The following is a 10,222-nucleotide window of genomic DNA, read 5'->3' as shown; positions in this document are numbered from 1 at the left end:
CACCTCACTCAGCCAGTGAGCGGGAACCGGTCCGTATGTGGGATCCGAACCCTCGGCGGGAGCGCCACCGCGCTCCCAAGCGGCGCACTGTAGCAGTGCGCCACCGGGCCAGCCCATCTGTTTGTATTTTGAATACCTAATCTTTGACTTCCAAGATAAAGATCATTCAGGTTTCAAAGTCTATGTGGTTACAACTAAACCACGTGTTCTTATGGATCCATCATAAAGTGGCTGTTCTCCCAATATCAGCACATCTATGTGGTCTCCCAAAACTCAGCCTGTGAGGCTGGATGCATTAACCTTATCCTGATGTCATGGTGGGCGTTACAGTCCCAAACCCAAATGATATGTCCCATCACTGAGCTCAAGGTACAACTAGATCAAAATTTGGTACAGTAGTAAAACACTTCAGACTAGTCATAAACTTGGCCCCAAAGGTTAAAGCTTTAGGAATTTCTGCCATGGGAACAAAGCAGGTATAACACAAGTTGAGGCAGACCACCGACGGGTGCCAGGAATCCTGGGACATCATATCGTCACTTTTGATATTTTACTTTTGAGGCTCTTTATTGTTACTTGTGAGTGATTGTACTATTTCAGGTGTAGGGGGTTGGGCTATTTTGAGAATTTGATGGAAATTGTAGCACCTTTCTCAAAAATAATACACATCTAAACACAACACGCATACACACGTACTATTTAGAAAGTTTCAGGATGTCCAGGTTAAGAACACACCTTTGATTTGCCATGAAGATGGTAACTTTCTATACCATAATTTGTTCCTTTATCATGTACCATTGTCATGTATCTTTTCATGTGTGCATGTTTTATCCCAATGAGCAGGCAAGCTTCCTGCAAGGAACATATGTCTCTTTATTACCCCCCAGTAATGTGTGCATGTAGGGACTGCGACTTGTGGGAAATATTTGCCAACTGAATCCTTTGAAGCTGCTGTGGTTTACTAAGGATAGGCAGCTTTCCCTTCAACACTTCATCCTCCACCCACCTCCCTCCATTACAAAAGTGATCACCACAAGAGGACTTGGACCCTAAATTCATGTTCTATTTACTTTCTAGGTTTCAGGTTGAAGCATTATTTACATACACCTCATGCAAATATCCACTCTTGGATATTTAAAGAATAAGGCAGTGCCTAGTAGAAAGCTTTATTTAAAAAAAGCCAGGCCAGTTAGCTCAGTTGGTTAGAGCATGGTGCTGATAACACCAAGTTCCAGGGTTTGATCCCTGTATCAGCCAGCCAACTAAAAAAAATCAATAACTATTAATAAATGATTGCACTCTATCATCTTAAAAATGTGTGATGTCTTTATTCCTTCCTCAGTTCTGTACCTTGCCCTATACAGACCCACACCCGTAATCAGGACACCCCCTACTTTCTATGCCATGAATTATTTTTCAAACTGCACTCCTTTCCTGGCATGTACTTGTAGAAAAAAAGTAAAAGCAGGAGTAAACCTAATGCTAATACAATGGTGGCCATGTGTTTTTTCCTTTTTTTCTAATTCTTCCCTCCCCACTAGAAATCTCAAAGGGCCACCTTCAATCCTAACGTCTTTGGAACTTGAAAGGATTTTCCATGCTCCAGGGTCCCCTCCCTGACTCCATAGGTGATTACAGCCACCTGGTGGCCATATGGGGAAAGAACAGATGAATTGCTCCCAAAAAAATCTGGTGAGAGGAAGAAACTCAATGGAGTAATTTTTGGTCTTGGATCTATGAGAGGCAGGGAAAGGGAAATCTGTGGATAGACACTACAGCACAGGAGCCAGACATCTTATTTCTTGGTCCCGCCTTGTCTCCCAGGACACAACATCCCACCCACTAGTTATTATAGACAGATGAATTCACTTAACATTTGAGTTCATTCAATCAAAATTTATTGAGCAGCAACTGTGTGCCCAGCAGTGGGAATACAACAATGAACAAGATGGACAAGATCTCTGCCCTCATGAGCTTACAATCTGGCAGCCAGCCAATCACATCCATAATTTTACAATTGTAAGAACTCTGAAAATTGCATGGTGCAAAGAGAAGATTTAACAGAAAGTCTTGACCCACACTGAGAAATCAGAAAAGGCCTCCCTGAGGAAGAAACATTTAGGATCAGCTAGGTGAAAAGTGAAAGGAAGAGTGCTACAAGCAGAGAGTGGTCTGTGAAGGTTCAGAGGCAAGAAGATGTTTAATGAACTGAAAGCCAGCCAGTGTGTCTGGGGTACAGGGAACAAAGAGGAGTGTTAAGAGAAGAGATATGCAAGGCCCTGATTTATGCAAGGCCTTTGAATTTAGGACTTTATTCCAAAAGCAACTGGAGAACCACTGAAGAATCTGAGGCAGGAAAGTCAGATGTTTGGGTGTGGTTTTCAGAGCTCACTCTCACTACAGTGTGGAGGGCAGAAGTGGAAATGGGAGGATAGGTTAGGAAGTTGCCACAGCAATCTAGACAAGAGGTGATGGTAACTTGAAGAAAGCAAGATGGATTCCAGAGAGATTCAGGAGAGAGAATCTACTTGACTTAGATTTAGGCAGAATAGAACATATCCCTTAGGTACAAGCCCTGAGGCTGGTGCTAGAGGAACAGCATAGCTCTGGTTCTCAGATAGTTTAGGGTTTAACTGAGCGACAAGGTACACATGAAATAATTGCAGAGTTGATTAAATGTCAAAATGATTGATTCAGATCACTCTTGGACTCCTGCATTCCATGGGAATAGATAAAAGCTGTCAGTCTCCCAGTGAATTCAGGTACTGCTGAAGCCATTAGGGATGTTTCCACCTTTGTTCATGCCTCTCATAATCGCCCTTCAGAAAACTCCTATGCAGCCCACCCAGTGTCTCACAGGGACCACCTTCCCCTGCACTGGGCCATAGTGCCCCTGCCAGGAAGATGCACTAAATCTCCCTGATTCTTTTTTGCTTGCTGCTGCGAGGAAGTTCACCTGTCTGTTATTCTCAATTCTCCTCCCCTGCTTAGGCTAAAGGGGACCAAATATAGTCCTTGCCCCCCATGGTTGTTCTCTCTCAGTCACCAGGAGAGTTTTCTGATTTACTTAGTGCCTCTCTTTACATTACCCCTGTCAAGCTCCCTCTTTTAGAGTCACCATCTTTCATAGTGTCTTTCTCACCTTCCCTAAGTGGCAAGGCCCATCGTTAAAAAAGTGCTTCCATTTTGTTCCCTTACTAAAATGTCCCATCTGCTGTCTGTTTCCCCACTCTAGTTTTTCCTGGAGTCAGTAAATACCCACCTCTTTGTCTCAAAAAACTCAGAAGAGAAATTTTGCCATGAGATTAACAAGGAAGTAGTCTCAATGGCTATTGCTTAGCTGACCTTTAGCCTTCCCTGCCTCCTCTTTGCCACTGAAGAAGACTCTACTAACTCCCTTCCAAAGACCATAACTGTGGACTACACAACAGGCCTACAGTTTCCCATTGTGCAATGAACCTAGGACAAACACACATCCTAAATACTAGGTCTGAGAGCAGTGGTTACAAATGTTAGCACGAGATTAGATATTGAGATAGTCCCTTTGACTATTATTCCTTTTGACTACTGAAAAGAACATGGACTTTAGAGTTGGGCAGACTTCTGTTTGCATCCTGGCTCTGATGGTTACTAACTAATGTTCCTTTGTGGAGTTAAACCTTTCTAAGTTTTTAAAGACTTATCTGTAAAATAGTGGTAATGATATCCACTTTATGGGGTAGTTGTATTAAAGAAGGTGTATAAAGCACCCAGCATAATAGCTAACCTGAATTACCTAAACATTCACTTCCTTTCTTTTCCTTGGGTTTCTGCTGCCAAATTCTCTTCTAGGAGGGAGATAACCCAGCTTTGTATGGTCAGTGATAGACATTTCCTATTTGTAAATCCCATCTTCCTACAGCCATCCTATTTCCATCACAGCCAAAAATGTCCTTCCATTAGTTATCCCTGTAGGACTTCTCTTTCTCTTACTATCAAAAAGTTCTGCCTGAGCTCTATCTATTACTTAGCTCTTCTATATCTCCCTCATCCAAGATACTTCATTCTACTTTATTGTTCCTAACTATTAATTCACATTCTAACATTCTCCCTAATTTTCTCGGAGCAAATTGCAATGGAACTGGAGAATAGGACCTCTACACTTCAAAAGGGCATGGGAACCACAGGCCAGTTCCCAAAGGGGAATAGAGGTGTAGGTCCTGGCACCTCCAACCCCCACCTCTTAGGGCACAGAAAAAGTCAAACTCAAAATATTGAGTCTATATGAGCATACATCTCCTTTCCTATAGCTCTGTGAGGTCATCATTGAAGTAAAGCAGTATTGCAGGTGTGTGAAGTGTACCATCCATACTGAGATAGTCAAATTCTTCCTCCTCATCCCGGATTCCATTCTCTTCCAGGGTAAAATCCATGTTCAGGTTCTTCCCTTCATATTTCCACGTGTAGCTGGCAGCATGTGCGTTATAGGGAAGATAGCGGTGCAGGATTTCCCACATTGACTCCAGGACCCCCACCTGAAGAACACGGAAGCACCCCACCCCCAGAATTCTGGATGGAACACACACACACACACACACACACACACACACACACACGCCAATAGCCCAGGATATGATAGAGCTGGGTTCAGAGTTCCTCCTTTAGCAGATAGTATCAGGCACTCCACAGTTCCAGAAATCAAGTTGAAGCTGCAGCATACAATGAATGAGCCCCAAAGTCCTACCTATCTTTATGGCAGCCACTTCTAACAAACAGTCCTAAAGGGTCAAAGCCACTGCCCCCTCTCTTGATCTCTGCAATAGAGTAGACTGATAAGAGAATCCAATTGCTGTCCAAAACAACATGTAAGAGTTTCCAAAGGACCACCATCACTCAGATGCATTAACTGCTGCCCTGGGCTTATAAAGGAGTCTTTTGTATCCCTGTGGCCCAGATAATCCTAGAATTCCCAACCCTGGAGCTTAGGTGGTCTGCTTTCCTCAGCCACCTCAGTGTAAAAGGAAGAAAGTACAGCTCCCTCACGTTATGGAAAACTGCCTCAAGATCTGCTGGGATTTCCAGTTCCCTCTAATCTGCCCCTAGGCACCAGTTCTCACCTCCAGTGTGTGCTCCTGCGACGTAAGCGTGTTAATGATGCGGATGCTCCGGGTCTTGGCAGACAGCCGCCCCACCTCATAATACGATCCCTGCCACCAGGGCTTCCCGAAATCATTGGCCCAGTCCGAACGGGGCAGCTGAGGCGGGACGTGCACAAAGCGGCCCTGCGGGGTACGGTACCTCAAGCAGCCGGTCAGCGGATCTATGTGCTTGCGGATCTTTAAAGCAGGGGTTGGGTGCAGAGGGAGGGGGTAGGAGCAGTCACTATTTAAGTCTCTGACTAGCCCCCTCTTTTTCTCCCCATCCCGCTCTCCATTGTCCCTCCCCACAACCTCAGGTTCCAGCAGAACTCACGTCTCTAGTCTTTGGATCAAACCAGTGGCTGATGTCCTGGCCCGCAACTTCCACGATGGGTTTCAGCAGCAGGTTCCCTGGGAAGCAGCAGCCGCCGCAGTCAATGCCGGTAACTCAAGAACCAGGCATCCCACCCACCCAGCCACACACCCCGGCCCCGGCCCAACGTGTGGTCCTTACCCTTGTACTCCTCTGCCAACGGCGTTAAGTCATACACGTATCCCAGGTAAGACACCCAGAGGTCTGCGGGCTGGTTGTGTTCGGCCACCTCCGCCGGCGTGAAATAGCGACGCCGGAAATACTCAAAGTCTGGCCCAGCCACCAGGCCCCGGCGCGGCAAGGCTCTTGCTCTGTGGGTCACCGACTCCCTTAGTTGCATCCTTACTTCTCAGCAGACATTCACTACTACATCCTCCCTCTCGTCCAGCAGCTCAGGGGAGCGCGTTTATCTGCTGACATGGAAACCATTGTCCTTTTCCGGATACCGACCACTGAGATTAAACACTGTGTGGGCGAGGAGGGGCTTAGGCTGCGCGTGCTCACGGGAAATGTAGTCGGATCTCGGCATCGGGAAATAAGGATCAAGTAATTGAGTTGCGTCCTCAGGAGATCTGGGCGAAAGCGACCACGATCCAGTGGCCTGGGCTGCACGGGATATTTAGGACAGACTATCTCCCAAGGCAGAAAAACAAGGGGTCGGGGGTGCCCAACAGGAAAGAAGGTATTCTGGCTAACCTCCAGGGTCTCTGAAGGCTGTGTGAGAAACTAAGGTCAACTGCTCGCGATATCTTACGACATCGGCGTAATAAGCCCCACTGAGCCACAGCGCTGAGGAGGAGAAGCTCGCGAGATCCCTGAGTTGCCGAGGAGACTAGGAGGAGGTGGAGAGGTGATCTCGCGAAAGGAAAGAGGTCGGGAGCGCTCGCGAGATCTCAGACCACCGGACCCGAAAGGTTCTTTGGAAGTTGAAGGGCCTAGAGGAGGCCCCGAGGCAAATGGCCGGAACTGCACCGACCATGCTACTACGAGAGGAGAATGGCTGTTGCAGTCGTCGCCAAAGCAGCTCCAGCGCCGGGGTTAGCGTGGGCTCGGGTTCTGGGATTGAGGGGCAGTCGGGCAGCAAGATGGGGGTACGGGGGGAACCACAGCTCCCAGAAGCCTCTGGGCTTCGTGTGAGCACCCCGCGGGCTGCCGGGAGCTGTGGTTCCGCGGACGGGCGGGCGGCAGCCGGGGCTGTACAGTCTGAGCGCGTGTCCCGCCCTGCGCAGGACTCCGACGGGGAGCGAGAAGACTCGCCGGCTGCACGCGCCCGGCAACAGCTAGAGGCGCTCCTCAACAAGACTATGCGCATTCGCATGACAGATGGACGGACACTGGTCGGCTGTTTCCTGTGCACCGACCGCGACTGCAATGTCATTCTGGGCTCGGCGCAGGAGTTCCTCAAGCCGTCGGGTCAGTGCCCAGGGAATGCACACCCGCCTGGGAATGCGGCGGAACCTCACACAAAGCATTTCCCCTTCAGGGCCTGGCTGCACCCCTTGTTTTCTGGGGCTTGTTTTCGTGGTTTAGAAGGGGCGGGACCGACGCTGGCCTGCCTCCCTGATTCTCTGACCCTTCTTTCCAGATTCCTTCTCTGCCGGGGAGCCTCGTGTGCTGGGCCTGGCCATGGTACCCGGACACCACATCGTTTCTATTGAGGTGCAGAGAGAGAGCCTGACGGGGCCTCCGTATCTCTGACCACGATCACGCATGTTTTTCAGACTTCATTAAACCTATGACCGAACTGGCCTGTGTCTATGTGTAGCAGGGATGCCAGGGCAGGGATAGCACCGCCAGAGGAGAGGGTTTATCTGAGATCGGAAGCATTCTCAGCCCCCCACCCCCAACCTGGATGTCCAGGGTTGCTAAAGGTTCCCTCAAGATCGGGAGTGGGGATGGGAAACAGGCTGAGCTGCGGAGCAACAGGCCCCGGGGTGGGCCCCTGCATCTTCCCTCCCACGCTGCTGCTCCAGAATTCTGGCGGGAGGGAGGTGTCATCCTGCTCCGGAAGGCCCATTGTTTCCCACCCTGGCCTGGCAACACCGAGTTCCTCTAAGCTGGGGTCAGAGAACGGACTTGGGTCCCCAAGGAGAGCAGGGTAGGCGGCCGAGGCCGGGTCCCCTCCGCTGTGTTGATGGGAAGGTGACTTTGAGGTCAGGGATAGATCTCTGGGGTCTGGCCAGGACGAATGGGCTAACGCGATAAGGAAAGGCCAGGAGGCTGAAGGATGCTTCCGTCTGAGCATTCGTAGCCTCCGCGCCTGCTCCCGGGCACAGGGCAGGGTTGATAGTATTTGTGCCATCCCTCGTTCACAGAGCGCATTCAGCTTATTAATTCTTTATTGATGTGTGATTACTCTTTCCCCTCCAGCCCCGTAAACACTGGGGGAGCTGCTCCAGAAAAGGAGGGCGCAAGGTTCAGTTGTCCTGCTCATGATAAGGAGGGGGGGGGGGGAAGACGTGCAGAGTTCAGCCCAGATGTTCAGAATTCAGATGCGGGTAGTGAGAGGAAAGTGGGTTTTCCGGGGTGTGGGAATTTTCACCAGCATTGGGTTCACAGATGGTGCTGTTCCCCAAGAGGATGCAAGGCCCGGCTCATGCAGGGGTGGGGGCGGGGCGGGTCAGAAGATCCCGGGACTTCGAGTCCTTGAGCCAACTGGGAGGGAGGGCAGCCGTCCGGGTTGTTCTTGACTCAACTGTCCTCAGACCCAGACCTTTCCTGATGTGGGAACGGCCTGCGACCCTGGTGAGGCCAGGGTTTGCCGCGGCTGTGGGACGCGCTGGCGCCGATAGAGGGCTCGGCTGTAGGGCACGAGGCAATCGGCCAGGCGGAGGCGCAGGCAGAGGCGGCGGTAGCTGGCTAGGGCAAGCACGAGCAGCGGCACGAGGAGCAGGAATCCGGTGACCAGCAGGGCCGTGAAGCCAGGGTCCCGCAGGTGCGCGGTGCAAGGAGGTGCCTGGGAGCGCAGGAACTGTGGGAGGAGAAGAGACGTCAGGCCCAAGCCGACCCGGGCCATACGGCGTACTGATGGGAACATCCCAGGCGGGGAGCATCATCACACAATAACACCCACCACATTCACACTCACACCCCGTGCAGCACGCTCACCTGGGAGTGGCAGAGGAAGCCGAAGCCCAGCATGGTGACAGCGGGTAGCAAGATGGTCCCCAGCACCAGCGCCAGCAGGAGAAGATTGAAGGCAGCCACGAGCAGATTCTGAGCCGTTACCAGCACAGCACAGGCCCAGCAGTCCAGGGGGTCCCGGGGTTCTGGGCCGCCGCCGGGAACCGGTCGCTGCGCCCCGGGGACATCCGCCATGGCCCTCCTGGCTCCCGCCCTCCTGGGCCGCGGCCCTGGCCCTTATAGCCCTCTTTCCTGCCCCTCCCCCGGCCCAGCCTCTCCCCACCCCCCTTATCCTGGAATGCGGCTCTAGGATTAGGCACCCCCCCCCCCCCATCCTGAGGAGCAGACCAGTGCTCTGGACATTCCACAGGCGCCTCCGGGGAGGGGCTCACCTTCGCCGGGGTCTATGCAGGCCCTCCCCATCAATCACGGTCTTGCAGCCCTCCTCCCGGTACTCTCCCTGCCGTCACCCGCACGGAATCAAAACAGGAGATTTTTTTTTTATTTTTAATATTAATATTCTCACACAAAAATCACCGAAAATAGGAGTAGGGTTGGGAAGACCCCTCTGCCCTTGGGGCAGAAGGACAGTGCAGTGCGAGGGGGCGGGACTGTAAACCCCCCACCCCTCCGCAGCCCCAGCATGGAGGATAAAAAAACAACCAACAAAACAAAAATAAAGCCCCAGAGAAACTCACCCCGGGGTGTCCCTGCCCCAGTGAGGCCCTGGCCCTGGGCTGTCACGCTTAAAAAAAAAAGGGGTGGGGGGTGAAGGTCCGTGTTTTTAAAATTGGCCGGGGCTAGGAAGGACGGGGTTCCTTTTCCTCATAGTTCTTTCTTTAAAACTTTTAAATTTTTTTATTTTATTTATTTTTTTTACAAAATACCATTTCAGTTCCCACTTCTTCCCCTACAGTACAGGAGTCGCTCACCCTCGGGCGGGGTTGGGATCGGGTCGGGAGTGGGGGGACTGGTCCGAGAAAGTGCAGGACGTGGGGAGGGGAGCGGGTTTGAGCACCATGAGAACCCGGCTGGAGCCGAGGGCGGACGAGCGGAGACGGGCGGGCCGGGCCCGGACACACACTGGGGCGCAGGGAGAGCCCGGTGGCGGGCGGTCCCTGCAGGGGCGGGCGGGATGGCTTGGGGGTGCGGGAGGTCGGGTTTTCCCAAAAATGAATAAATAGAGGTGAGTGGGACTGTTATAAATTAAAAACCAAAAACAAACAAAAAGAGAACAAAAAATACAAATCATAACCAAGTGAATAAACAGAGACATGTACAGGGTCACAGCTAGCATCGGAAGTAAAAAAGGAGGTTCTGGGGGAGGGGGAAAGCCCATAGAAAGAATCTCATTAAAACCTCGGCTGCCGTAACGTCTATGTACATACACTAGCCGCGGGCATCTGCGCCGGGCGGGCGGGCGGGCGGCAGGCGTGAGGGAACCCGTATGTGACCCCCGCCGCCGCCGGAGCCTGGTCCTTGTGTCTGTTGCTAGAAAGGCCAAAGTCGGTGAGGGGAGGCGCTGGTGGGCGAGGGGCTGCCAGCCCCCTCCCCCGTCTCCCATTTTTTTTCCTTTTTTCCTATTTGTTAAAAAAAAAAAAATTCTTTT

General features: G+C 51.4%; 4 protein-coding genes across 5 annotated transcripts in view; 1 reads left to right on the top strand and 3 right to left on the bottom strand.

Annotated features, from left to right (window-relative positions):
• Positions 1-1,875: 1,875 nt before the first annotated feature.
• Positions 1,876-5,883, bottom strand: LOC103593641 (cytochrome b5 domain-containing protein 1). 2 transcript variants are annotated; one of them, XM_008576660.1, is made up of 4 exons: positions 5,632-5,883; positions 5,452-5,528; positions 5,097-5,315; positions 1,876-4,514 (listed from the first exon to the last, which is right to left on the bottom strand). In XM_008576660.1, the coding sequence occupies exons 1-4, from the start codon at positions 5,828-5,830 to the stop codon at positions 4,284-4,286; spliced, it is 726 nt and encodes a 241-aa protein (XP_008574882.1). In that variant the 5' UTR covers positions 5,831-5,883; the 3' UTR covers positions 1,876-4,283. The 2 variants fall into 2 exon arrangements, with proteins under 2 accessions (XP_008574882.1, XP_008574883.1); XM_008576661.1 differs by having other exon boundaries at positions 5,097-5,261.
• Positions 5,884-6,120: 237 nt separating this feature from the next.
• Positions 6,121-7,234, top strand: NAA38 (N(alpha)-acetyltransferase 38, NatC auxiliary subunit). The gene is made up of 3 exons (XM_008576662.1): positions 6,121-6,527; positions 6,720-6,903; positions 7,076-7,234. Exons 1-3 carry the CDS (start codon positions 6,447-6,449, stop codon positions 7,186-7,188), a joined length of 378 nt encoding a protein of 125 aa, XP_008574884.1. The 5' UTR covers positions 6,121-6,446; the 3' UTR covers positions 7,189-7,234.
• Positions 7,235-7,811: 577 nt separating this feature from the next.
• Positions 7,812-8,816, bottom strand: TMEM88 (transmembrane protein 88). Its single transcript, XM_008576658.1, has 2 exons — positions 8,599-8,816; positions 7,812-8,461 (listed from the first exon to the last, which is right to left on the bottom strand). Exons 1-2 carry the CDS (start codon positions 8,806-8,808, stop codon positions 8,192-8,194), a joined length of 480 nt encoding a protein of 159 aa, XP_008574880.1. The 5' UTR covers positions 8,809-8,816; the 3' UTR covers positions 7,812-8,191.
• Positions 8,817-10,002: 1,186 nt separating this feature from the next.
• The window catches only part of KDM6B (lysine (K)-specific demethylase 6B), a 9,582-nt gene continuing 9,362 nt past the window's right edge, over positions 10,003-10,222 (bottom strand). Inside the window, exon 23 of the mRNA XM_008576678.1 lies at positions 10,003-10,104. Within this exon, the coding sequence (XP_008574900.1) occupies positions 10,003-10,104 (102 nt within the window). The remainder of the gene's footprint in view (positions 10,105-10,222) is intronic.

The sequence above is a fragment of the Galeopterus variegatus genome, unplaced genomic scaffold (assembly GCF_000696425.1).
Source record: "Galeopterus variegatus unplaced genomic scaffold, G_variegatus-3.0.2 Scaffold1386, whole genome shotgun sequence".
NCBI classification, from domain to species: Eukaryota; Metazoa; Chordata; class Mammalia; order Dermoptera; family Cynocephalidae; genus Galeopterus; species Galeopterus variegatus.
Note: the sequence above shows the minus strand (reverse complement) of the source record. Positions and strands in the feature narration are given on the sequence as shown.

Bases quoted from the DNA above. Each gene is read 5' to 3' on its own strand.
- LOC103593641 (XM_008576660.1), bottom strand. From the start codon at position 5,830: ATGCAACTAAGGGAGTCGGTGACCCACAGAGCAAGAGCCTTGCCGCGC. The intron at 5,529-5,631 runs GTAAGGACCACA...GCTGCTTCCCAG, and splicing joins GTTGGCAGAGGAGTACAAGG to GGAACCTGCTGCTGAAACCC. The intron at 5,316-5,451 runs GTGAGTTCTGCT...CCTGCTTTAAAG, and splicing joins TTGATCCAAAGACTAGAGAC to ATCCGCAAGCACATAGATCC.
- TMEM88 (XM_008576658.1), bottom strand. From the start codon at position 8,808: ATGGCGGATGTCCCCGGGGCGCAGCGACCGGTTCCCGGCGGCGGCCCA. The intron at 8,462-8,598 runs GTGAGCGTGCTG...CTCCTCCCACAG, and splicing joins GCTTCCTCTGCCACTCCCAG to TTCCTGCGCTCCCAGGCACC.
- NAA38 (XM_008576662.1), top strand. From the start codon at position 6,447: ATGGCCGGAACTGCACCGACCATGCTACTACGAGAGGAGAATGGCTGT. The intron at 6,528-6,719 runs GTTAGCGTGGGC...CGCCCTGCGCAG, and splicing joins AAAGCAGCTCCAGCGCCGGG to GACTCCGACGGGGAGCGAGA. The intron at 6,904-7,075 runs GTCAGTGCCCAG...CCTTCTTTCCAG, and splicing joins GGAGTTCCTCAAGCCGTCGG to ATTCCTTCTCTGCCGGGGAG.